Source organism: Centroberyx affinis, unplaced genomic scaffold (assembly GCF_046629955.1).
Source record: "Centroberyx affinis isolate AG114_WGS23_722 - 3 ecotype Tasmania unplaced genomic scaffold, CSIRO-AGI_Caff_v1 ptg000100l_1, whole genome shotgun sequence".
Classification (NCBI taxonomy): Eukaryota; Metazoa; Chordata; class Actinopteri; order Beryciformes; family Berycidae; genus Centroberyx; species Centroberyx affinis.
In genome coordinates, this window is record NW_027278802.1 from 365,610 (window position 1) to 389,686 (window position 24,077).

Here is a 24,077-nt window from a genome sequence, read left to right on the forward strand (position 1 = left end):
TCTATCTATCTATCTATCTATCTATCTATCTATCTATCTATCTATCTATCTATCAGTTGAGAAATACAAAAAGCTGCCCCAGATGGAGTTGTGGCGTCAGTGTGCGTTGTGGTTGATCGAGTGCCGTGTCCTGCCTGAGAACCACAGGGTCACATGGGAGGGCGCACAGGTGAATGAGCTGTCTCCCACACACACACATACACACACACACACACACACACACCTGGTGGAACACACACACACACACACACACACACCTGGTGGAACACACACACACACACACACTCATATATATATACACACACATACACAGGCACACATCCATTTGGTTTCTCGGTCTACTTGTGTGTACGCCTGTGTCTATATATTTGTGTGTGTGTGCGTGTGTGTGTGTGTGTGTGTGTCCCACCAGGTGTGTGAGCTGGCTCATGCTCTGAGAGATGGGGTGCTGCTGTGCCAGTTGCTCAACAACCTGCTGCCTCATGCCGTCAACCTGAGGGAGATCAACCTGCGCCCTCAGATGTCCCAGGTAACACACACACTCACGCTCACACACACACACACACACACACACACACATACACACACACATACACACACACACACACACATACACAAAGGTTTTCCTGCTCTATTTCCATAGGCCATTTCCATAGTGACCAGCAGACAGCACTTTCGCCCCCTGGCTCTAAGATAGGAAAATACCTTGATCCATATCTCTCAATATCTGTGAGTGTGTGTGTAGAGAGAGTGGAGGGGGAGATGAAAATGGGTTGTGTTCGAGAAGGGTGGAGAGAGAGGGAAAAGACTAGAGGATGAGGGTAAAAAGAAAGATGGTGAAGACAGAAAGACATGAGAAGGAGAGAGAGAGAGAGAGAGAGAGAGAGAGACAGACGTAGAGACAGAGAGAGAGTTTGACAGAGGAAGAGACAAACCATAGTCAGTGACAGGCAGTCACGTGGTTGGCTGAAACTCCCAAGGGAAGTCCTTGTATCATATCTGATAGGACTCACCATGATGTCTCAAGTGTGTGTGTGTGTGTGTGTGTGTGATGGGGGTGCATGTTCCAGTGCACGTGCATGTGCAACCCTGGGAAATCCTATGAGGTCAAGAGGTGGTTGAGAAACATCCGGTGATTAACAGGAGACACAAGTCAACTCTGACATGTACATACATGCACACACACAGAAACACACACACATTATTTACACAGGTAGAAGATCTGTCCTTCCCTCTTACACTTTGCCTGCAATTTTGACATGTTATAGAATTATTATTACAAGCGTAAGTGTGTATGTATGTTTGTGTGTGTGTGTGTGTGTTAATATTAACACATGACAGAGTGATATGTGAGTGCAGCAGTATCAGCCAGAACTCAACATTTCCCCTTTTCTCAAATTAGAGTTCCGCATTTCCTACTGCTGAGCAAACAGAGAGAGACAGAGGGAGGGAGAGAGAGGGAGAGAGAGAGAGAGAGAGAGAGAGAGAGAGAGAGTCTGCCTGCAAAAGACGGGTTCAGGAAGTTATGCAAAACTGACTGCAAATGTCTGACCGCCAAGCAATTCATGTCATTCGTAACGTGCATTGCGGCAAAGTTCTCCGTGGTTCTCTCAGTTTTATTTTGTGTCTGGCTGCCCTTCATGTCTTCATTTAGTTCTGTGCATGTCTTATTTCTGTGCATTAACATCTATTCATAAAGTCAATGTGGCTGACTAGCAATTATTTAAACATTTAAACAATTTATTTTAGACTCATTCACAGATGATGAGCACAACTGTTTGTTCTTTGTGTTTGTGTTCAGTTCCTGTGCCTGAAGAACATCCGTAAGTTTCTGGCCATTTGTCAGGAGAGGTTTCATCTGAAGAAGAGTGAACTGTTTGAGGCCTTTGACCTGTTTGACGTACGAGACTTTGCCAAGGTACACCCCCCTCCCCCCTTCTCTCTCTTTCCCGCACTCTCTCTATCTCTCTATCTACCTATCCACCCGAAGCTCTGGGCCAAATTTGGTTTGATTTGTGAGGCGTTTGGGAGGAGCACCTCTATCTTCACCTCTGTGTGTATGTCTGTGCGTTCACGTTTACCATGTGCAGTCAGAGAGAGGGAAATGGGCCTACAGTGTGCGTTCGCACATCAGGCGGTACGCTACAAGTCACAAGCATGGACAGCATCCTCGCTGCAGCCTGCGGACATCCACATACCAGGAAGTAGCTGTGGCTAAGTCAACGTGTGAATTTTGAAAGTATTTTATTCAGCGATTTTCTCTTAGTGGCAGCAACACTGTGCTAGCACAGCACTTTGGTGTTAACAGGTGGAGTTTCTAAAGTCAATGCAGTTTCACTCACTCCAAACCTGCACCCCCCCCCCCCTTCCACCTTCCCTTCCCCCCTCCCTTCCCCCCTTGTACAAAGTAAGAGGAAGCAGTGCTTGGATGTACAAAATGAGTCACCAGGAGTTGGACCTGAATCCTCTTCTGAATGGGAGGCATGTGGCATCTTGTTTATTTAGTTTGCACTGCGTTCACTGCTGCCCTGCCTCGCATTTCACTGTGCTGCTTCCAGTCATCACAGTCATCAGAAGACAACCACACAAGAGGAGCTGAACAAAACGCTTGGCGTTGATCATAGGGTGGAATACACAGCAAAATCATCCGTGTTAATGTAACTTTGAGAGTCTAAAACTAGATAAGATAATAAGATAAGATGAGATAAGATAAGATGAGATAAGATAAAATAAAATAAGATAAGATAGCACTTTATTGATCCCCTGGGGGAAATTCAGGTGCCACAGCAGCCATCGGCAGAACAATGCCAAGGAAGTAAAGGAAGTCTAGGAAGTCATCAACACTATGCCAGTGTTTATACAAGTCCACACCCAGCAAAGTCAACTTAACACTTTTAGATCGTTTTGAACACCCTCTTCAGAGCCAAATCAGCTCTATGGGTGGACAAAAACCTCTCTGGTTCACACTCTCAAAATCTACACGTATTAAAACTGGAAAATGTACTATCTTGACAATTAGTCATGATGACAAATCATGTCTGTAATCGGCTGAAAAGTCATTCAGAAAATTTTCCAGTATTAGTAAGTGTTGATTTTTCAATGACAAATCATTTCAAGTTGATAGCTGTTGACTGGAGAGTCTTTTGTCTTCTCATAGAGCTGATAAGGTTCAAAATCATCAAAAGTGTTAACATTAAGTGTTAACGTTAACAGTGTTAAACATTAAATCTGATGGGTGTGGACTTATATAAACACTGGCATGGTGCTGTTTTGTAATGCTGATGATTTTTCTGTATAGAGAACACAGAAGTAGGTTTTACTTTCGTCTCATGCTGTCCTCGGATTAGACAGTTTTTGTTTTGTTTTTTCACCTTGAGTGAGCTGTGACAGTGAGGCGGGCCTCCCGTCCTCTCCCAATTTCAACATTTAGAGCCAACGCTCAGGACTTGTGTGAAGATTTATCTAGTTTACTTTTTAATATCACTAAACTCAGTACAGATGTGTCTTTGGAAAAACTTTGGAAAACTAGTAAATATACCTCGATTATTAGATGATGGTAGGGCTATCGACATTGGATTCAGTCTATTCAGGGGTATTTCTCTCTTAAACTTCTCTTATAGACTTTCACTTCTTGTTATTTCTCTCGTTCTCTCTCTCGCTTGAATGAAAGCTCAGACAAAAAAAAAGTGATGTGCTGCAGTACGTGACTGAGATAAATACTCTGACTAGAATCTGCACTTGAGCAGATGCTGTGCGTTACGTGTAAAAAAAAAAACTCTTGAGCACCTTGGCTTTGACCACATTCTCACTGTGGCTTAAAAAGTATACAACAGCAGACGTGGAACAATTTTAAGTCTCAAACTCATCTCAACAAAGTCATCATATTCTGCAACTTTTTAATATGTTTTTATAGATTGTGTGTTTCTTATCCCAGCACTTAGAGAAACTTTCAAACAGGCCAGTAGAAACACCAGGAAATCTGTTTCATCCTGTATAGGTGGACCACTGATCCATATCTTTAAAAGTTTATGTTTCAACCAGCAATAATCACATGTCACACTATATTCATAGCTGATGAAATTGTCTACCTTCAGGGTGTTGGCCCGTATCAGTGCTGGTGATACTGCAGTTCTCAGTCTAGAAGTCTCTACAAAACGTGTGAAACTGGGGGCAGAGGGGAACAGCTCAGTGTGAAGCAAGTGTAAAAAAGCTCTTATTGTTTCTCTGCCAGCCGGTGTCTTTCCGGTAATGATATACCTCTGTGTGTGTGTGTGTGTGTGTGTGTGTGTGTGTGTGCCATAGGTCATAGATACCTTGTCCGTCCTGTCCCATTCTTCTGTTGCTGTACAAAAGGGATTCCAGTAAGTCATTTTTTTTTCTAATTTTCCAGTTTCAGTCCAAATCTGCTGCTTGTATTATGTATTTTATTTCTCCCAACACGATTAGTTAGTAATGTTGGGGGGATAAATAACACAGGAGTATGTTTCTATCTCTCTTTGTTCATTTGTTATAGACTTTTCTTCCATTCACCAATTTTTGGATATTATAGAAATTACGCAAGATAATGTACATTATTCACTCATCACTCAACCACAAAATTCATGTTGTTGTCATTCTCCCTACTACTTTCTTTCTTCCTATACCTGCCCCCTCTGCCTCTAGGCCATTTCCATTGGAAGGATGTACTCTTGATGAGGAAATCTACAGCGGCCTGTCTGACCAGATAGAGTAAGCACATTTCTCTATTCTGAACAGCATTATGATGATAATTCTGTCAATCAAATGTAGATGTGATTAATACACAACACATATTCACATAAGCAACTTGAACTCCAGCGACCCAAACTTAGCAGAAGAATTCAGACCCCTCTGTCTCCTCTATTTATTAACATAGATTTTTCTGGCGAAGCACAATGTAGTTTATCAGCCAACCCATGTGCAAAAAAGACCAGAATAACTATGATGATATCAGTGATGGGCAGCAGGGTTCAAGCCACCATGTTGGCAAGTATCAGCCCTGCTGAAGTGCCTTTGAGCGAGACACTGAACCACTTCCAGCTTTGACCTCTGACCTCCCTGTGGAGGGGGGCAAGTGAAACTCTGGATTAATACAGTATCACAATATTATGATGAAGATGACAACTGTGGCGATAATGACTGAGAAAAATATGCTGATGTTAACAATGGTGATGATCGTATGTGTGTGTGTGTGTGTGCATGTCTCAGTGACACAGTGGATGAGGATGATGACCTATATGAGTTTGTGGAGGATGAGGAGAATGAAGGGGACGAGATCTATGAAGACTTGATGAGGACGGATGAACACCCAGAAACTGTGAGTGGTTCATTACACCATGGTGCTTCAAATAGGAAGAAAGGTTTGGGCTTTTGGTTGGAAAAAGACAACCTGTTCGCTTCTCCGGTCTGTCTTTCACATGTAGACTGTATGGTAACTCACTGCAGCAGAGCTCAGACCCCCTTTACATCTGGTGTTAACATGCATCCTGGGTGGTCAAATTGTAATCATAGAGAGCAAAAATGTATAAAATACAGGTGTAAATGCACTTTAGATGTATTGATCCAATCACCCAAACCACCTCTAGATGTGTTCAGAGTTGCATTTGGCCACATACCATGTGTCTCCATAATCCACATGTACAGCTACGCAAATGGAAATAAACTTTTGTCAGTGAATCAAACAGGTGCAGAGGTGGAAAGTAATAAAGTACATTACTCAAGTAGCCTACTGTATTTACATACAATTTTGAGGTACTTGCGCTTTACTTGAGTATTTCCATTTTGTGAGTCTTTTCAGAGGGAAATATTGTACTTTTTACTCCAAAATATTTATCTCACGGCTGCAGTTACTAGTTACTTTTTTTTACTTTTTTTAGTAAAACATACGATAAGCTCATAAAATATCATGCATTGTTAAGAGTTTAAATTACCCAACAGTATATGGAGTAGTTAGACCTGGCACCACCTGGACCACCTACAATATTAAAATACTTCTTACAGGTTAATGCATCAATAATTTAACACTCTGAAAGGGACCATATTTCATACTGAGTACTTTTAGTTTTGATACTTAAGTACATTTTACTGGTAATAATTATATATATACTTTTACTTCTATACTTTTAGTGGAGTATTTTACATTATGGTATTGCTACTTTTACTTAAGTAAAGGACTTGAGTACTTTTTTGCGTCTTGAGTGGAGATTTAGGGACAGTCAGGACTCTTCCTAATCTCTGCTTTCACTTTGCATGTTATGCTGTGTGGATGGTTATTCTGACATTATGTGGTGTGTGTGTGTGTGTGTGTGTGTGTGTGTGTGTGTGTGTGTGTGTGTGTGTGTGTGTGTGTGTGTGTGTGTACAGCAGCAGAAGACTGTGGTAGACAAGAGAGAGTGCTGCCTACAGGAGATCAGACAGACAGAGGAGAAATACTCTGATACTCTGGAGTCGATATTACAGGTGCGCACACACTCACATACTGTATAATCTCACACAAGATGAATGCATTCACACACACAAAAAAAACCACACACATTCATACACAGAGAGAGAGAGAGAGAGAGAGAGAGAAAGAGGAAGAGAGAGAGTAACAACCATGCTTTCTCTTGTATGCAGCACTTTATGAGGCCGCTCCAGAAGTTCCTCCAGCCACAAGACATTGAGAGTATCTTCATCAACACACAGGTATGTATGGGCCGACAGAGGAGATTTTATACACACATGGTCATAATGTTCAGATTTTATTTTCGTGTTATAGCCATGTTTACATGTCCATGTATGTGTATGTGTGTGTGTGTGTGTGTGTGTGTGTGTGTGTGTGTGTGTGTGTGTGTAGGATTTGGCTGAGACTCATCGTACTTTCTTGGAGAAGATCAGAAGCTCCATCCTAAATTATGGAGCCGAGAACCTCTACCAGGTCTTCTTGAGCTATAAGGAGAGGTATAGAATGCAAGCACACACACACACAGACAGACAGAGGGACAGACACACTCACACACACACACACACACACACACAACCCATCAACTCTCTCTATCTGTCCTTCTCTCATATAGTAGACATGTTCTCATACACTATAGACATGTAAGATCTCTCTCTCTCTCTCTCCCCCTCTCTCTCCACCTCTCTCTCTCCCTCTCTCCCTCTCTCTCTCCCCCTCTCTCTCTCTCTCCCTCCAGGCTCTTACTGTACGGTCGTTACTGTAGTCAGGTGGAGACAGCGACGAAACACCTAGACAAGCTTTCCAACATGAGGGAGGATGTCAGGATGAAACTGGAGGTGAGGAAGACATAGGGATGAAGGGTCTGACCCGCTCTGTGCTTACACACACTGTCTCTGTCTCTCTCTCTCTCTCTCTCTCTCTCTCTCTCTCTCTCTCACAATTAAATTCTATTTACTTTATTGTCATGAATGGTAATCAGCCGTTGTTGCCAAAGCAGAACAATCAACAGTAACATTTGTATAAGAGGGTACGATTAGATAATAAGATGAAATCCATTCTAATGTCTTGTATTAAACAAAGGAATACAATGAAATAAAATCAAAATAAAATTACAAATAAATACATAATCAACATTTTAAATCTGCTAGCAATGGCCATAAAGGTGAAATATAATCTGATTAGTTCTAATTAACATTCATTTTTCTCTAATATCATTGTAGACATATTGTGAAGCTATATGTGTAAATGTAATGTCTCTCTCTCTCTCTTTATCTCTCTCTCTCTCTCTCTCCCTGTCTCTCTCTCTCAGGAGTGTTCAAAAAGAGCCAATAGCGGGCGTTTTTCTCTCAGAGATTTGCTCATGGTCCCCATGCAGAGGGTCCTCAAATATCACCTGCTGTTACAGGTATCTGTGTGTGTGTGTGTGTGTGTGTGTGTGTGTGTGTGTGTGGGTATGACTTAAGTCACTTTCAAGGACACAAACCAGACTTAAGACCAATTGATTGGGGACGGCTTGTGCAATTGGGGACAAAAGCCGTGTCCCCAATTGGTAAAAAGCTGATTTTTGGGTCAGTGGTTAAGGTTAGGGATAGGGTAAGGTTAGGGTTAGGGTTATGGTTATGGTAACTCTCCAGGAAATTAATGTAAGTCTATGTAAATACCCCAAAAGTGACATAAGTAAGACTGTGTGTGTGTGTGTGTGTGTGTGTGTGTGTGTATGCATCAATCTTGTTAGTTTCATCCAGTAGCTTAAGTTTGACCTGATTTGTTTGTGTGGACAGGAGCTGATGAAGCACACCACCGACCCTACAGAGAAGGAGAACCTCCGCACAGCCCTTGATGCCATGAGAGTGAGTGTGTATGTGGATAAATACTTATACAAGCGTGTGATATGTGTGACATCTGCCTTTAATCGCTTGGTTGTGTGTGTGTGTGTGTGTGTCGCAGGACCTGGCCCAGTGTGTGAATGAGGTGAAGCGGGACAATGAGATCATCAGACAGATCACCACCTTCCAGTTGTCCATAGAAAACATGGTAAGGTCACACAGCCTTCGCATTCAATCCGCTTCTGACTCAAGGGAGAGACATCACAGAATCCATCTCGTCTGCTCGTCTTCACCCTCATCCTTCAACTCTCCCTCTGTTCTCCAGACCCAGTCTCTAGCGCTGTTCGGTCGCCCCAAGATCGACGGAGAGCTGAAGATCTGCAGCTCGGAGAAAAAGTCTAAACAAGACAGGTGTGTGTGTGCACAGTTTATGACAGTTTATTATGTATGTATTTTACGTATGTTGTGCACTGTTGTGTAACTCATATGTGTGTTTGTGTGTGTGTATATGTGTGTATCTGTGTGTGTTCGTCAGGTATGCGTTCCTCTTCGATAAGGCAATGTTTGTATGTAAGAAGAAGAGCGGGGAGACTTTTGAACTAAAGGACATCATTGAGCTACAGCACTACCAGCTACGAGATGAAAGCACAGGAGAGAAGGATAACAAGAAGGTCTCCTCCTCTCCTCTCCTTTCCTTTCCTTTCCTTTCCTTTCATTTCCTTTCCTTTCCTTTCCTTTCCTTTCCTTTCCTTTCCTTTCCTTTCCTTTCCTTTCCTCTCTCCTCTCCTCTCCTCTCCTTTTCTCTCCTCTCTACTTTTCTCCACTACTTCTCTCCTACACTTCTCTCTTGTTTTCTTTCCTTGTCTTGTCTTCTGTTTTCTTTTCATCTTTTCTCCACTTATTTCACTCCTCAGCCCCACGTGTCAAATTACACTAGACATTACAACTATTTTGCTCCTAACACTAATTGTGTATGTGTGTGTGTGTGTGTGTGTGTGTGTGTGTGTGTGTGTGTGTGTATGTGTGTGTATGTGTGTGTGTGTATGTGTACGTACAGTGGTCCCATCTGTTCCTCCTGTTGGACTGCTATGGGAGGTGTGGGTATGATTTGTTCTTCAAAACCAGAGAACTGAAAAAGAAATGGCTGGAGCAGTTTGAGATGGCTCTGTGAGTAAGAACACAGACACATACACACACACACACACACACACACACACACACACACACTATATTACTGATTCTGACATTGAAAACAGGTGAACAGCTCTCCAGGTTTGTCCATTGAGTAGTAGAGCTATAGTAGATATCACACTGTCCATGCGTTCACACTGCGAGCGACTTGATGATGATGGGTCGCTCTGTTCTGACTGACTGTGGGCGGTGCAAAGGCAGTGTGGAGGCGATCGCATCTATGTAGTTGTCTCATTCAGTTACAAAACTTTGAACAAAAAAAATCATGTATTTTTGCTTTCTGGTGCTGCCTAACTCAATAATAATACTTTACCATCGACCCCAGGGGATGGATGCAACCGTTCTCCAAGCATCGTTTTTGAGATCTTTATTCCTGCAGTCTTTCAAATACAAGTTGTAGAGTACTGGGAAGTTGTGAATGGCTGTAATCAACTTCTCATCTATTTTGCCCTTACCAAGCAGAACTATTGTTCATGAAACGAAATCAAATCAGTAGGAAAACAAGGAAGCGTGCAAATCAGATTGGCTGTTGACTGCAAAAAGTTTCCCTGACAGCGGAGGTCAGCGATACTGGAAACAAATGGATGTCCAGTAATCGTGTTTCCCAGCATAATTATTGCTATGGTTGTTCTTCCGAATTACAGGTCAAACATGTGTCCAGAGAATGCCACAGCCAACAACCACGACTTTCAGATGTACTGCTTTGAGGAAACCACTTCCTGCAAGGCCTGCTGTATGCTCTTGAGGTACTTTTGTTTCTCTTTGTCTTAATCACTCTTTCAGCTCCAGTAAAAAAAAAAACTCTTTAAAAAAACATATTGACTCAAGCTGACTCCTTCCACCTGTCCTCCGCAGAGGGATATTTTTCCAGGGATATCGCTGCACTCGCTGTAAAATGGCTGCACATAAAGAATGTTTAGGCAGAGTCCCCGCCTGTGGACGGAACTCAGGTTTGTGTGTGTGTGTGTGTGTGTGTGTGTGTGTGTGTGTGTGTGTGTGCGTTGGGGGGGTTGTAATTATCTTTCTTTCATTGATTGTCCTCTGTTACAGATCATGCTGGCACTATGAAGAAGGTAAGACTGCATCTTGTCAGAATAATACTACAGCTCCTGATTATTGTATATTATCTGCAGCGGCTGTATGCCCATATGTTTATATGTGAGGTGTTTTTTTGGGTGGTTGGGGATATTGTTTGTGTAGGTATACAGTTGAAATTGTTCCAGTTATTATATCTTGTGTTCCTCTAGAATAAGACACAGAGGTCTTCCCAGCATACCAATCTAGGTACGACTTTTACACTACAAATACAAAAGCTAGTTAATCTGAACCGAATGCATGAGCCTGCACATTTCATATTTTGGAAAAGCTTTGCTACAGTTTTCAGTACATTTCAGTGTTGTACCTAGGTCTGGGCGATAATTCAATATTAACGTTTATCATCTTTCAGTGGAATCATATCAAGATGTTATGGTGATTTTGGGATGTCGTGACACACAATTCTGCTGTCTAAATTGATGATAAGCAAATTTTATTCAAAAACTCTGAAAAATGGGTGTTAAACATTTTAAGGAATATTATTTTAAAATTTAATTTCATTACCATTCGGTTCAACGGGATGAACATCAACTTGGTTATTTAACGTGAGTCTGCTTACATGATATATATCGATATTGAAAAAACGTATTCCTTTAAACCACATCGCCCAGCCCTAGTTGTAGCGCAGTCCATTCTCCCAGACAAGATTCTGTCCTAAATATAATAAATTGAACAATAGATGGAAAGAAAGTGCCCTCACTGTTTGTTGTATCTTCTGGTTAAAGCCACTGTCTCTCATTCAGGTCTTCCTAAGATGGAGGTGTGCCAGGAGTATTACGGCTTGCCCCCGCCGCCCGTGGCTTTCGGCCAACCGCTTCACCTCTCCAAGGGTGACATCATTGAGCTGACTCGGGCCGAGGCTGACCTGCCGTGGTGGGAGGTAAATCGAAACACCAAACACACACGCACACGCACTAGAGTCTGAAAGCTGAGCACATACACATACAGTAGGCAACATTATTTCATTGTGTTTTGACAGCATGTTTCCTGTGGTTAATGTGTAGGCGTGAGATGCTCTTGTCTGTTTCAGTCTCTTACTTTTGTTTTGTCATTTTCCTGTCTGCATGTCTCTCTCTCTCTCTCTCCTCTATCTTTCACTTCCTTTCTCACTCCCATCCTGCTGCACTCCTGTCTCTGCGACGTCTGTATGCTTCAATGAATTGAAGAAAAGTCTATCCTAAAATAGAATACACACGGTACTTTCATGATCTTTTACAGTTCAATCAGTATTTTTAAACACAAACAACTCTCTACCGAGGCTAAGATCCAGAGAAGTGAGGCTTTAATCTTTAATCTTTAATCTTCAAGTGACAGCCTGGATCCACTCCACTCATAATGGACGTGAGACTGAATTGGTGAACTCATTTAATGTTTGTTTAAGCTCTAACAGTCGAAGTAGCTATATTCATAATAGTGCTAATAGTTTTGAACCAAAATAATGTACCCATTACCCTGGGTACTTTTAAGAGTCCACAAAATCTCTCATTGATTTTTAATGGAACAGATCCAAAAAGCATCACTTGAGTCTTGGCTCTCTTCTAGCTTTGGGAAGACTGGCACACAAATCCATGTACACAAATCCGGAGTGAACTGCCTAAGATCATATAACTAGCACGTGGGATCTCTGTTTTAGCGTGGAATTTGTTTTTAAGCATGTTAATCATTGTAGATATGGGACACAACAACGCAACTGAACAGCTAAATGTTCATTCATTTGTATGATGTTGTTTTTGTCGCTATGGCTGCTGGGTCCACCCAGGCCAGCTGTGTGATTTGTTACTGTGTGTGCCACGCAGGGCAGGAACGTGACGGTTGGTCAAATGGGATGGTTCCCCTGCAACAAAGTTCAGCCCTACGTCTCTGTGAGTACAATCCACCCACCAGCCTGAACTTCTACCTTACAAACACAGTCACTGAGCTGGGTACAGTTCAACTCAGATGCACCTTCACACCTTCCACTCCATTTTGATATTTCAGCGTACTGATAGTCAGTCTGTTACATGTTTTAACATCTCACCTCTCTGTGATCTCACGCTCCCCAGAGGCCAACCCCCGACCTGTCTGGCCTCCACTGGTGAGTACCGACAACAACTAGTTTTATATCACTAGTTCACTAAACCACAGTTAATCTTATAACTTCATCTGTTGTTGTGTTGTCTCTGTAATAAATATCAACACCGCAAACTGGGATAGACAATAACATACTTACACTCATGAAACTAGAATCAGATACTAAAAAGCATTGCTGTTTAAAGCAGCATTTTTGATATATCATCCTTACATTGTACCTGAGACTATTTTGGTCTATTTTGACTTATTTGGTCACCATTATATACTGATTCTTCTCCACCACACCACAATCATAGTGATGCCATGGTAACCCTCACAGTGATGCCATGGTAACCTCTGAAGTGTAACTTTTTGCACAACAAAGTCGGTTGCACAACTGTGCCGTAGTATGGCCATAATACTAAATAAAAACTTCCCCTTCCTCCTGTGTTAGATGTTGTATGCAGGCAGAGTGTTGCAAACCAAAACCATCTAACCATCTAAAATTATAAAGCATTGTAAAAGGATTGTTGTATGAATTCCCATCAAGGCAAAAATAGCAGATCTACATGTGAGAAACATTTGTGTTGTCCTCAAGCAAGGATTAAGGGTGTGATTCTCATTGTGCTTCAAGGTTTGCAGGGAACATGGATCGCACTGCCGCCAAAAACTTGCTAATGTCCCGGTCTGATGGGACCTTCCTAGTCCGGCAGAAAGACGGCGGAGAGTATGCTATCAGCATCAAGTGAGCCTCCACCTACTCATCAGTCTTACTAGTATTATTAATCACAGAGCGCTTGGTAGACTTGTGTTGTTTCTTTTTGTCGTTCAAATCCCACTCTCTGCCCCCCCAGGTTTAACATGGACATCAGACACATTAAGATCACCTCTACTCAGGGTCTTTACCGCATCAATGAGAAGAAAGCATTCAAGGGTTTGGTCGTAAGTCTCACACCCCCGTCCAGACAAAACCCTTTAACTCTGACTAGAAGTAATATTCTAATATATTCCCCTTCATTATGGCTTTGCAAGCAACCAGTGGATGCTCCCGAGTAGGCCCTCCTCCCGTTTTCGATCTTCTTCACTTCACACCACCTAGTCTGTTCTGTTCCTGTATTTGTTTTTTTTTTATCTCAGCCGATCTCAGCCAGATCTCCCTTGAAAAAGAGTTTTAATCACAATGGGACTTCCTGGTTAAATGCAATAAATGTCCTACGTCTCTTTTGCTCTCACACGTTTCTCATGCTGTCCCGTTCTTGCTGTAACTGTCCCTCTGCCCTCATCCTGCTCCTCTGCCTCTGTTAGGAGTTGATTGAGTTTTACCAGCAGAACTCATTGAAGGAGTACTTCAAGGATGTGGACACCACGCTGCAGACTCCTTATAAACAACCAGAGCAAAGCAACACGCCCAACAACACGCCTTCCCCAGGTATACATCTCTCTCACCGACACGCATGCACACACACACACGGACATACACACTCCTCACCCCGACCGTGCTTAGCTGCAGGGTCAGGCTCAATTCATGAATGAACTCATCAATTCCAGTTCAGCTGAGGAATTGGAAATTGAAATTAAAAAAAAAACCTACAGGAAACAGATTTGGAATTGAATTGTTTTTTGTTTTTTTCTTATCACATATCTGAGTAATGTTACATATTATCAATACTGAACATCATAAAATGTTAAAGGGAGGTGGTAGTTCAGGTGATATTTGATGCATAACATGTAGCCAATCGTAATACATACATGATGATTGAATGTATTTGATTTGTTTAACTGTCTTTTATTTGATTCATAATGTTTGATTAATTAGAGCTGGGTGCAATTCCAATTCCAACTGTAGCCTCATCCCTGCTCAGCTGATCCGTGTCGTAATGCGGGTTCTGTTTGACAGGGGGCAGCATGCGGACTTTTGGCGTAGCAAGGGCCAGGTATGACTTCTCAGCCAGGGACCGGACAGAGCTGTCACTGCGGGAGGGAGACACCATCAAGATCCTGACCAAGAAAGGCCACAACGGCTGGTGGAAAGGAGAGGTGTACGGCCGGGTGAGGAATCTGCACACACACACACACACACACTTCCACACAGAACACTGGCAGCTTTAGAGACTCTAAATAACACACACTGCTCCTGTGTCTCCAGGTGGGGTTCTTTCCTGCCAACTATGTGGACGAGGACTACTCTGATTACTGCTGACCTGGCTCGAGAGGAGCCGTGTATGTGCATGTGTACATGTGGTGTATATGTAACACCAAGTTTCCACCATCTGCATATACTGTACCATGAGTGTGGCTGTGTGTGTGTGTGTGTGTGTGTGAGAGAGGGATGCTACTACTTGTGACCTGATGGCTGTTTAGTGCTGTGTGAATAAAACTAATTTGTTCTAAAAGAAACCACAGGTTTCTTTTTTTTTCAACTCAGCCCTGTGTGTCACACTCAAGTGGAGAATGTCTGGTTATTATTCTTATTCGTATTTACAACTAACTTGACAGGCTATTTTTGAGAGATGTGTTCAGGTTCACAGTTAAAAGGGGGACACACCACTCAATTTAAGACTTCATGTGTTGTATCTGTGGTCTAGGATACTCAAATAATTTTTTCCAAAGCTATTGTAGAAACCACAGAACTGAAATTCAACACAAATTAGTGACGATTATTGCAGCTGCTCCATAGATAGTGCATAGGGATACTGATTTTGTGCATCCCCAAATGTTAGTTTTTATTGAAATCTATACTATATAGCACTGTCCTAGACTACCGGAATAACATGCAGGAATTATAGCTGCTGCGCAGCAGTGTTGGGGCCGGGCATTTTGAGAAGGAACAGGAGGAAGTAGAAGAAGAAGAAGAAGAGAAAGAGGAAGAAGAGGAGGAGGAGGAAGAAGAAGAGGAGCATCAGCAGAACTGCTCGGACCATAATTATCATTAAAACATCTTTGAAATCATGTGTTTCTAATCCACACAGCACAATGCTTGAGAAAGCATAAGCATGTTTATTCTGCATCCCCTGCGGATTGAACTCACAACCTTTGCCACCATTAGCAAGTTATAATCAAGTTGAGCTACCTGAGAAGTGGGAAAAAAAGAGGTGGCTTGACACTATGACTTAACTAACCAGCAGGGTGCAGGATAACTTTCAAGATAAGTTGTCCATGCAGGTAAAGGCAGATTTCAAACTAGTGTCAAAAATTCAGTTATCAAGACAAAATTCTGAGAATTTGCGTACTTCATGTAGACAACATAGAGATGTCTGTAATTTCTTTTTACAAATAAAAATTACAGACAGTGAAAAACTGATGTTTAAAGGTGCTCTATTTCCATTGACTGCAATAGTTTACATGAGGGCAGAATTCAAAATGCTGTCAAAAATTCAGTTTTTGAGATAAAATTCTGAAATTTTACACACTTCATCTACCATGACAGCAAAATGTTGTCATTTATTTTCATGAACATTGGACATTTATTTAGCGAGAATTTGCAGTAACTGTTTACAGTAAAACATTTTGATGCACTATACTGTGGGCTGAATTTTTTATAATTCAAAAATCTGGCTGGATCATTTGTGGAGGACAGTCTCACGATGCAGTGTAGAAAGTTTGGTGTCAATTGAACAAAAATGTGGGAGGAGATAGGTTTAATTAGTTATAGTTTTTGAGAAAAACTGAGTGATGGACTTCATAATTCCTGCCAGCTCGAAGCATCTGAACATTTCTGCTCATTTCATGCATGATAAGGCAGATTTCCTCTGAGGAAGAAGAAGAAATTGGGAAAAACAATAGGGACCGGCAGCAGAGCTGCCCGGCCCCTAACTAAATATAATAACGTGGCGCTCTCTTTCAAGCAAATTGGTGGTAACATTAGCATTATTAACATTTATTCATATAAATGCTGCATAACAAGAAGTACTCTTTTTTTTTGTTCAAATAACTTGAAAAGATTGTAGGATGGCCAACAAAGACAGGCACTCAGACTTGTAGGTATATAAATATCATCTTTACTTCCAAAACAATATCAAAACAAAAAACTCCAAAGAACATCATCATGTGTTAAATACCATGATCTGCCGGCTAAAAGATAACAGCCAAAACTATCTGAGACTCGGATCTATACATTTTATGTGTGAGCGTGTGTGTGTCTTCTGTTCTGGAGATATCATGGGAACACGATCCTTCCTGCTTAGTTCTTGTGATGTCTGATCATGGCTGATTTGCGCCACAGTCTCCATTTAAGTTTGTGTGTGTGTCGAGGAGGGGGGTTGACTTGTGGTCCTCTTCTGCTCTACTGGTAGTACAGCTCAAGGTTCATGCCATCATGGATTTCATCTAGAGATTGTGGTTAAGTACAAAAGTTCAGAATGGAAAAGTTTTGTTGCACTATCAGTCTTGTTCATTTATTACTATGTTTTCTTCTGCAGCACTTCAAAACATATTCAGCTTCATTGTGGTACATGTAAACCAACAAGTATATTGATTACTGTCTGTGTAATAAAAAACTAAATACTTTTTTTGACTAATTTTGTCAAGAAGTTGGAAGTACACTGACAGTGACTAATGCAAAGCCAGTGGCCATAAAGTGTACTCTCCATGCTTTTCCCAAGCTCATTGGGAAAAGACCCAACAGATAAACATGATGTCCGCTGCCATCGTATTTGGGCTGAGACAGAGGTAAACAAATGTGGGACATCTGAAAAATGTTACATGTGCTTTTAGCATATATGAAACATATCAACTTCCTAAAAGTATATTCACTAATACAACAACAACAATTTCATCCTCAAGCAAAACTAGTTACTTGTAGCCAAATGTCATCCCCTATGGACAACACACAAATTACAAAGGATCCATAGATAGTGTTAGTATGGTTTAAAAATGTTGTTTTAATTTAGTGGCCTGATCAAATATGCTTCTGTTTAATATGATGCAGTATATACACTGCAGGCACCCTTCCCTCACCCTATGTACATCATTGACACCTAAAATTATGTGATGCTTACTGTTTAAGCACTTAAAGTAAGCAGGCCTCTATGGGATTATAAACATTGTTGTGACAACTACTATTAGTAAACAGTTATAAAAAACATGGGGATGATGGATCAAAAACAGTTCAGAATGTCAAATCCTGAAGATTAACTGCTTGTTTAAAGGATACAGTCACCCAGAGTCACGTGGTCCTTGAATATGGTGTACCTAGGAGGACAAACAGAGCAAGAGGTTTAATGTTAAGCTGGTCACAGAAAACAGCCACACAACAACCACTGTGGTCAGGGGACAGGGCAGGATGCCAGAGGAGCAGATTACCATTTCTTCAATACGATCTTGTCCCACCGGGTTCCTGTCTGGGCAGCAATGAGTTTCTTCAGATCTCTGATTGTGTCCTCAGAGCTGGAGCATGGAGGTTAAGGAGGGACCAGTGTGATGACATGGTGTACTCACATTTAAGTTTAATATACGTTATGTTTGCAGTGCTGTGAAAGAATATGAAAAATACAGTGGAGCAGAAATTAATTACAAATGAGCAGAAATCCGCGCGCAGATGCCTGCGCACTGTTTAAAGTAGTCTGGCCTCTGGTAATACACACGTTTGGCAGGGCATCACCATCTCTACAGCTTTAATAAAGGATACTTGCACTTGACTCGAACTTTCTTGCCCAGGCGATCGTTGCAAACCACCTCAATCATCTTTACTGGCTGTCCAGAGACAAGAGAAGGAGAGAGACAGCGTTAGTGTAACACACATGGTTTACTAGTGGAGTGTGGGGGCAGAGTAAAATCCTTCGCCTGGGATTAATAAGATGTTGTTAAATCACTCAAAGACTGTCGAGTTAATTTACTGTTCCGCTTTACGGTCTCCGGTTTATTCACAATTCACCAACAGATCGCCGCAGAGCCTTTAACATCAGTTTAAATCCGCCAGGCTACCTAGCTAATATTAGCTATGGCTGACAATTGTAACTTACTAGGTAGATAGCAATGCTATAGACCCTACACAGCACACACGTCAATCAAAGGGCACATTCTGTGTACAAATCTAGAGCATCCTATTACAGCTACAATAACAGTGTGCAAAATGTGACATTACCACCTGAAAGTGTACAATAGTCCAACTATTTCCCTTTCGCTGGTGGTTTCTGGAATGGCCTGTGTGTCTCGCTTACCGTAAACTGTTTTAGTTTGTGTATTAGGTTCTAGACCAATGAAATTGATACATACGTGATTGACAGTACATTTCCGCCTATGATTGGATATACAAGATCCGCCAAAGGCGGGCATAATTCTGAAAACAAATCGTACCGTAAAATAATCTGTTGGTGTATCGATAGGTGTCGTAATTTTCTTAGCTGCACAGATCAGGCTATCACTCGGTAGCTGCCTTGAAATTAAAATTGGCAACACTGTTGCAGAAAAAGAATGGCAGACGACGAGAAGTTACCGTCAGGATGGGAGAAACGAATGAGCCGCAGTTCAGGTAGCGAAAGAGAAGCTATGAGAGGCGAAATATGCTAGTTAGCTAAATGGCAATAAGTAACTTAGCTTACTAGCGTTAGCAAGCTAGCAAGCCCAACATCGTGGTTTACTGTTAAAAAGACAGTTGCAACTTAATGTTTAATGAAGACTTACTGGAATTAGTGATGGGTAACCAGATGTTATAGGTGTGTTTTCCTAGATGTGGTGTTTCGTTGTAAGGTTTCTTGCCTCATGTCAGACTTGGCCCATTCAAGCTTGCTACGACAGGGCCCATGCATGACGTCATGCTGCTCCACGGCATTACTTTGAACCTGGGCAAGCCCCGAGTTTCATAACAAGGTCTTACAGATTTGTTTAGGGGTCACAAAAAGCCTTGTAGATTATTGTGACCTTAATATGATTCCCTATTGTTAACGTATAGCCTTGTTGATCCCTCCATCACATTGTGTTCTCTCTGTCTCTCTTGGCTTATCCCTAAAGAACGTTTAAAATGCCTCTACCTCCCTCTCTGTGCCCATCCAGGCAGAGTGTATTACTTCAACCACATCACCAATGCCAGCCAGTGGGAACGTCCGGTGGGAGATGGTCGTGGAGAGCCAGATAAGGTTCTTATGTACATTTCTCTACCATGTGTAAGTACTGATTGTAGGGTGTTTGCCAATGATCAATTTTGATCTTCTTTCTTTGATTCATTCTAGGTGCGCTGCTCTCACCTCCTGGTGAAGCACAATCAATCACGTCGTCCATCTTCCTGGCGGGAAGAAAACATCACACGCACTAAAGATCAGGCCCTGGAACTCATTCAGAGTAAGTTGCGAGTGACTGAGTGATTGTGTGATTAAGTGTGCATTAAGTTTTTAATGTGCTCTTTTCTTTTCTACTCTGTGTGTGTATGTGTAGAGTATATAGAGCAGATAAAGTCCGGAGAGGAGGAGTTTGATGCTCTGGCTTCTCAGTTCAGCGACTGCAGCTCTGCCAGGAACGGTGGAGACCTGGGACTGTTTGGCAGAGGTGCACACTCACATTCAAAAACAATACACACATACATTACCAAATATGCACACACCCGGAAACATTCTTACTCAAGCATTCACAAACACACCATGGCACTGCACACAAGTCATTCAAGTTTAGATAACGGATTGCTCAATATCCAACTAATCCAAACAGAGCACATACAGGGTTCAGAATAATATATTTTTGGAACATCTTTGAGTAAGCATTAAACATTTCAGACCAAAATGTAATAAGGTCAGGGCAGAGCCAAAACATACGTGTATAATCTGCTGGTTGGCCTTTACCATGAGGACATCAAGAGTCTATATTAGGGTAAAATTTGGCCAACCTTGCATTGGTTAAATGGACCTTTAAAACAATCTTAAAACAAGTTGTATTAAACCATGTCTGATGCATGGAGAGGAAGTATGTATTAGATGAAATACTGCCTCACTGTGGCGGAGCACCTAGTGTCTTGACACAGGCCGTCTGTCAAAATGAGCACAGCGTATTTTCGTGAATGTAACAATACAGCTAGATATTGTCCAGAGGATCAAGTGGCTAAGAATGTCTTACGTCAGATTTAATAAGCACTTTCGTAAGCGTCATGTAAACTGACGGATGCATTGCCCATCAAATTGAAATGTTATGTTTTTTATTTTCTTCCATGAACTTGGTTTCCAAAATGTGCCAGATGATATTTGCCCTTATAAAGAATTGAGAAAGAAAAAAAATGTTTGCTGGGTGTATTCTGGAGACATACAAAGATGATCTTAAAGCACTTTTAGGCCTTGTGGTTTTGACTCAAATAGTTTCAATCTTGTTGGATGGAAACGCCCAAAGGCATTACTTGAGGCAGCTAAGAGTATTGACTGTGTCTAAATGAAAGTCTTTTCTGGGGAAAGGCAATTGGTAGATGACAATTCAAAAATGTAATGATTGTATTCAGAAGGTGTATTTTTTTAATTGAGGCGGCAAAAAAATAGAGCAACACAAAAGGTAAAAGATGAATGTTTTACTATTTCCCCAATGTTTCACTCCATATTTAACGTTCATCTTTGCGGCACCTTTATGATCATGACACATGATCATAAAGGTGCCGCAAAGATGAACGCTGCTTTTTACATTCTACTTTTCAACCGTTTTCCTCATGTCCAGTTAACTAGTGCCATATGAACCTGAAGGTTTTTCTGAGAAAGAAATCTTGTAATATGTGTTAGCTTTCTCTATTTTATTCAGTTAAGCTATGAACATTATGTTTCTAAGTATTAGAAGTGTAAGGCATTATGCTGTTGCTAATCGGGGGTTGAATACATTGCACATGTATCAACGCCAGCTCTACTCTCTCATTTTTAAATAAACTAAATTTGAAATAAAACTTTAGTCGAGTGAAAAACACATATTTAAAAGTAAAAAAAAAAAAAAAAAAGATGAAATACTGCCTTCCATTGATCATCAATTCTTCTCCAAAGTCAGTTTCCCACTGTTTCCTAACTCCATCCAGTGAGTAAGAAGAGATATTACATATAATGTCATACAAAACTCCCAGTGGTTTTCTATACATAGGCTTTTATCTGGGCAGCTGTCCCAAGAAATAATTTTAATCCCAAATTTGTCAAATTCACATCACATTATAGAGAGCTGGCTATACAACTGTCATTTCGCGATGCACAGACCAGTAGACCAGCAGGATTGCACTTGAACCAAATGTGAAACTTCAAATTCCACAGCTGCGTGTGTGAAATGGTAACTTGACACTTGTTGATCTGAGATGTGTAAAACTGGCCAACACTCAGACAGAAAGTGAAGATGAGCACAGTGCAGAGACTGGCATATTTCTCCTGTTCACCACTGGATTTAATCAGACACTGCTCTCACTGTAGTTAAGGACAAGTAATTCATCTAATTATACATGACCGGCTGTGATATATTGAAATTAAGTTACAATGGATTTAGACACGTACACACAGGCCACAGAGATGCACAGACTGATAATGTGTAATGTATCCTGTTTATTTATTGTTATTATAATGTGACAAATAAGTCATGCATATTGCAGCTTTAACACATCTGTGTGCATGTTGCAGGTCAGATGCAGAAGCCTTTTGAGGATGCCTCCTTTGCTCTCAAAGTGGGAGACATGAGTGGTCCTGTTTTCACCGACTCTGGAGTGCATATCATCCTTCGTACTGGATGAAGAGAAGAGGCCACATTCTCTCTCTCTCTCTCTCTCTCTGTCTCTCCCTCTCTCTCTCACACATACATACATGCACATAGTCCAACCCACCCAGTCCTATGATTTATTTTAACAATACACACCAACCAATAAACCAAGCTTGTAGGCTGCATCACATTATTTTAAGAGGGATCATTTTCTTCCAAGTACCAGTGGATATGTATGAATAATTTCATTAGACTTTGAACTTTGGAGAATATTACAGATTGTTCCTATATGACCTCAGAGTTGTTTTTTTTAACCGTGGCAGCGCCGTTATATAAAAAAAGTGAGAGTGCCTGTGACCCTATGGAAGTGACTGCCCCCTTTTGGAAACAGTTTCACACGATGCAGGATCACAAGATGAGTGGAGTACGAGAACGTGTGTGTGCAAGTGCTTGTGTTTTTGTTTGTATGTGCATGTCTTCAAAAGGACCATTTACATTTAGCTCCCCCGACCCTTTTTCCAACGCGTCTACTGTATGTGTGCCAAAGCTGTTCCTCTATCTGTATTATTCTTTTGAAAACTGATTCATCAGAACTGTATGCATATGGAGAGAACACCAATATTCCCAACATTTGTGATTTGAATGTTTTGTCCCCATAACATGCGGATGCTCAAATTGAACAGTGTGCAATTGTTGAAACACAGAATCATTGGTTTTCATTCTCCACTTGGAAAAGCACTTCGGTACACAGCAGTTTATAGTTGCTTTGTCTTAATAATCAATTCCACAGCTTTTAAAAGCGTCAAGGTTCAAGCAAACTGTTACACAAAAATGTGTGTTGTTTGGGCTGTAACTGACAAAAACCACCATGTAAGAATTGTTCTTCTTCCATCATTAAAAAGTCTCTTGTTTTGTAAGTCTCGTCTTGCTCAATTCTTTTTTTGTGAATCATTATTCCTTATTGCAACACATTGATCAAATAATATGTTTAAGAATATTACCCCACACCTTTGTGTATGCATGTGAGAGAGATAGAGAGAGGCAAGGATTTGTTTAGGAATGTATGTGAACTTGTGTCACATGACAGAACAGTAAAGACAAATGTTACATTTACTTTGCTTTTAGTGGATGAGCATTCCTGTTTAATTGTGTCTGCCAGCCCCCTCACTACATCTGAAAGATGGACTGGTCATGGAAACAGTGCAAACTTGCAGATAAAAATATAACAGTGGATGATTTGTGTCACAAAAACAACCACTGATGAATTCACTCAGCAAGTTTTGATTTATGTAATAGCACAGGGAGTGTGTGTGTGTGTGTGTGTGTGTGTGTGTTGTCCTCAGGCCCCCCAGTACCTGGCAGTATGAAGTTCAGGTGGACTGGAAGGATTTTGAGGGAAGTAATAGTTCTAATGCAACTAATACTGCAGACCCTGAGTGTGATTTAGTTGGACTGGGATGGAGAAAGATGCTCAACTTCTTTGATGCTTCTGACATGATTATTATTATTTATTTTTTGTTAACATCTTTCACTTGACGCACATTTCGGTAACACTTCATTTGGATAGTTCAATGTTGATAGACAGACAGTAGATGTTCAACAAAGTGTTATTTGGTGCGTCTCTCCACAGACTATGTAACCCTAGCCTAAACCCAACCTGAGCCCTGACACCATTTTTAAACCTAACCCTAACCTGACCCTATTTCTAACATTAACCCCAACCCTAAGATTAACCCTAGCACAGACACTGAATATCTATAGACTACCTTTCACACAATTATGAGTATCACTTGAAACTCAGTAGATTTTTTTGTGACACTTTATAGTCA

The 24,077-nt window shown here is 41.2% G+C and overlaps 3 protein-coding genes across 5 annotated transcripts in view; 2 read left to right on the plus strand and 1 right to left on the minus strand.

The window, feature by feature from the left end:
• LOC139647296 (proto-oncogene vav-like) overlaps positions 1 to 15,145 on the plus strand; it is a 22,557-nt gene extending 7,412 nt beyond the window's left edge. The window contains exons 3-30 of one of the 3 annotated variants that reach the window (XM_071523180.1): positions 57 to 169; positions 413 to 529; positions 1,802 to 1,918; positions 4,303 to 4,361; positions 4,663 to 4,728; positions 5,227 to 5,335; positions 6,385 to 6,477; positions 6,634 to 6,702; positions 6,854 to 6,957; positions 7,197 to 7,296; positions 7,770 to 7,865; positions 8,242 to 8,310; positions 8,408 to 8,494; positions 8,612 to 8,697; positions 8,822 to 8,957; positions 9,344 to 9,453; positions 10,122 to 10,223; positions 10,333 to 10,427; positions 10,528 to 10,550; positions 10,725 to 10,761; positions 11,298 to 11,452; positions 12,369 to 12,434; positions 12,615 to 12,646; positions 13,256 to 13,366; positions 13,476 to 13,563; positions 13,927 to 14,050; positions 14,519 to 14,670; positions 14,768 to 15,145. In XM_071523180.1, the coding sequence (XP_071379281.1) occupies positions 83 to 169; positions 413 to 529; positions 1,802 to 1,918; positions 4,303 to 4,361; positions 4,663 to 4,728; positions 5,227 to 5,335; positions 6,385 to 6,477; positions 6,634 to 6,702; positions 6,854 to 6,957; positions 7,197 to 7,296; positions 7,770 to 7,865; positions 8,242 to 8,310; positions 8,408 to 8,494; positions 8,612 to 8,697; positions 8,822 to 8,957; positions 9,344 to 9,453; positions 10,122 to 10,223; positions 10,333 to 10,427; positions 10,528 to 10,550; positions 10,725 to 10,761; positions 11,298 to 11,452; positions 12,369 to 12,434; positions 12,615 to 12,646; positions 13,256 to 13,366; positions 13,476 to 13,563; positions 13,927 to 14,050; positions 14,519 to 14,670; positions 14,768 to 14,821 (2,544 nt within the window). In that variant the 5' untranslated portion in view covers positions 57 to 82 and the 3' untranslated portion in view covers positions 14,822 to 15,145. Of the gene's footprint in view, positions 1 to 56; positions 170 to 412; positions 530 to 1,801; positions 1,919 to 4,302; positions 4,362 to 4,662; positions 4,729 to 5,226; positions 5,336 to 6,381; positions 6,478 to 6,633; positions 6,703 to 6,853; positions 6,958 to 7,196; positions 7,297 to 7,769; positions 7,866 to 8,241; positions 8,311 to 8,407; positions 8,495 to 8,611; positions 8,698 to 8,821; positions 8,958 to 9,343; positions 9,454 to 10,121; positions 10,224 to 10,332; positions 10,428 to 10,527; positions 10,551 to 10,724; positions 10,762 to 11,297; positions 11,453 to 12,368; positions 12,435 to 12,614; positions 12,647 to 13,255; positions 13,367 to 13,475; positions 13,564 to 13,926; positions 14,051 to 14,518; positions 14,671 to 14,767 lie in introns of all 3 variants that reach the window. The other 2 variants (XM_071523196.1, XM_071523188.1) reach the window with 2 other exon arrangements.
• A 1,451-nt stretch (positions 15,146 to 16,596) lies between these two features.
• Positions 16,597 to 18,791, minus strand: ubl5 (ubiquitin like 5). Its single transcript, XM_071523262.1, has 5 exons — positions 18,707 to 18,791; positions 18,248 to 18,312; positions 17,923 to 18,006; positions 17,774 to 17,811; positions 16,597 to 16,947 (listed from the first exon to the last, which is right to left on the minus strand). Exons 2-5 carry the CDS (start codon positions 18,301 to 18,303, stop codon positions 16,904 to 16,906), a joined length of 222 nt encoding a protein of 73 aa, XP_071379363.1. The 5' UTR covers positions 18,304 to 18,312; positions 18,707 to 18,791; the 3' UTR covers positions 16,597 to 16,903.
• Positions 18,792 to 18,942: 151 nt separating this feature from the next.
• pin1 (peptidylprolyl cis/trans isomerase, NIMA-interacting 1) lies at positions 18,943 to 23,151 on the plus strand. The gene is made up of 5 exons (XM_071523100.1): positions 18,943 to 19,090; positions 19,612 to 19,694; positions 19,788 to 19,896; positions 19,990 to 20,100; positions 22,173 to 23,151. The coding sequence occupies exons 1-5, from the start codon at positions 19,033 to 19,035 to the stop codon at positions 22,280 to 22,282; spliced, it is 471 nt and encodes a 156-aa protein (XP_071379201.1). The 5' UTR covers positions 18,943 to 19,032; the 3' UTR covers positions 22,283 to 23,151.
• The last annotated feature ends 926 nt before the right edge of the window (positions 23,152 to 24,077 follow it).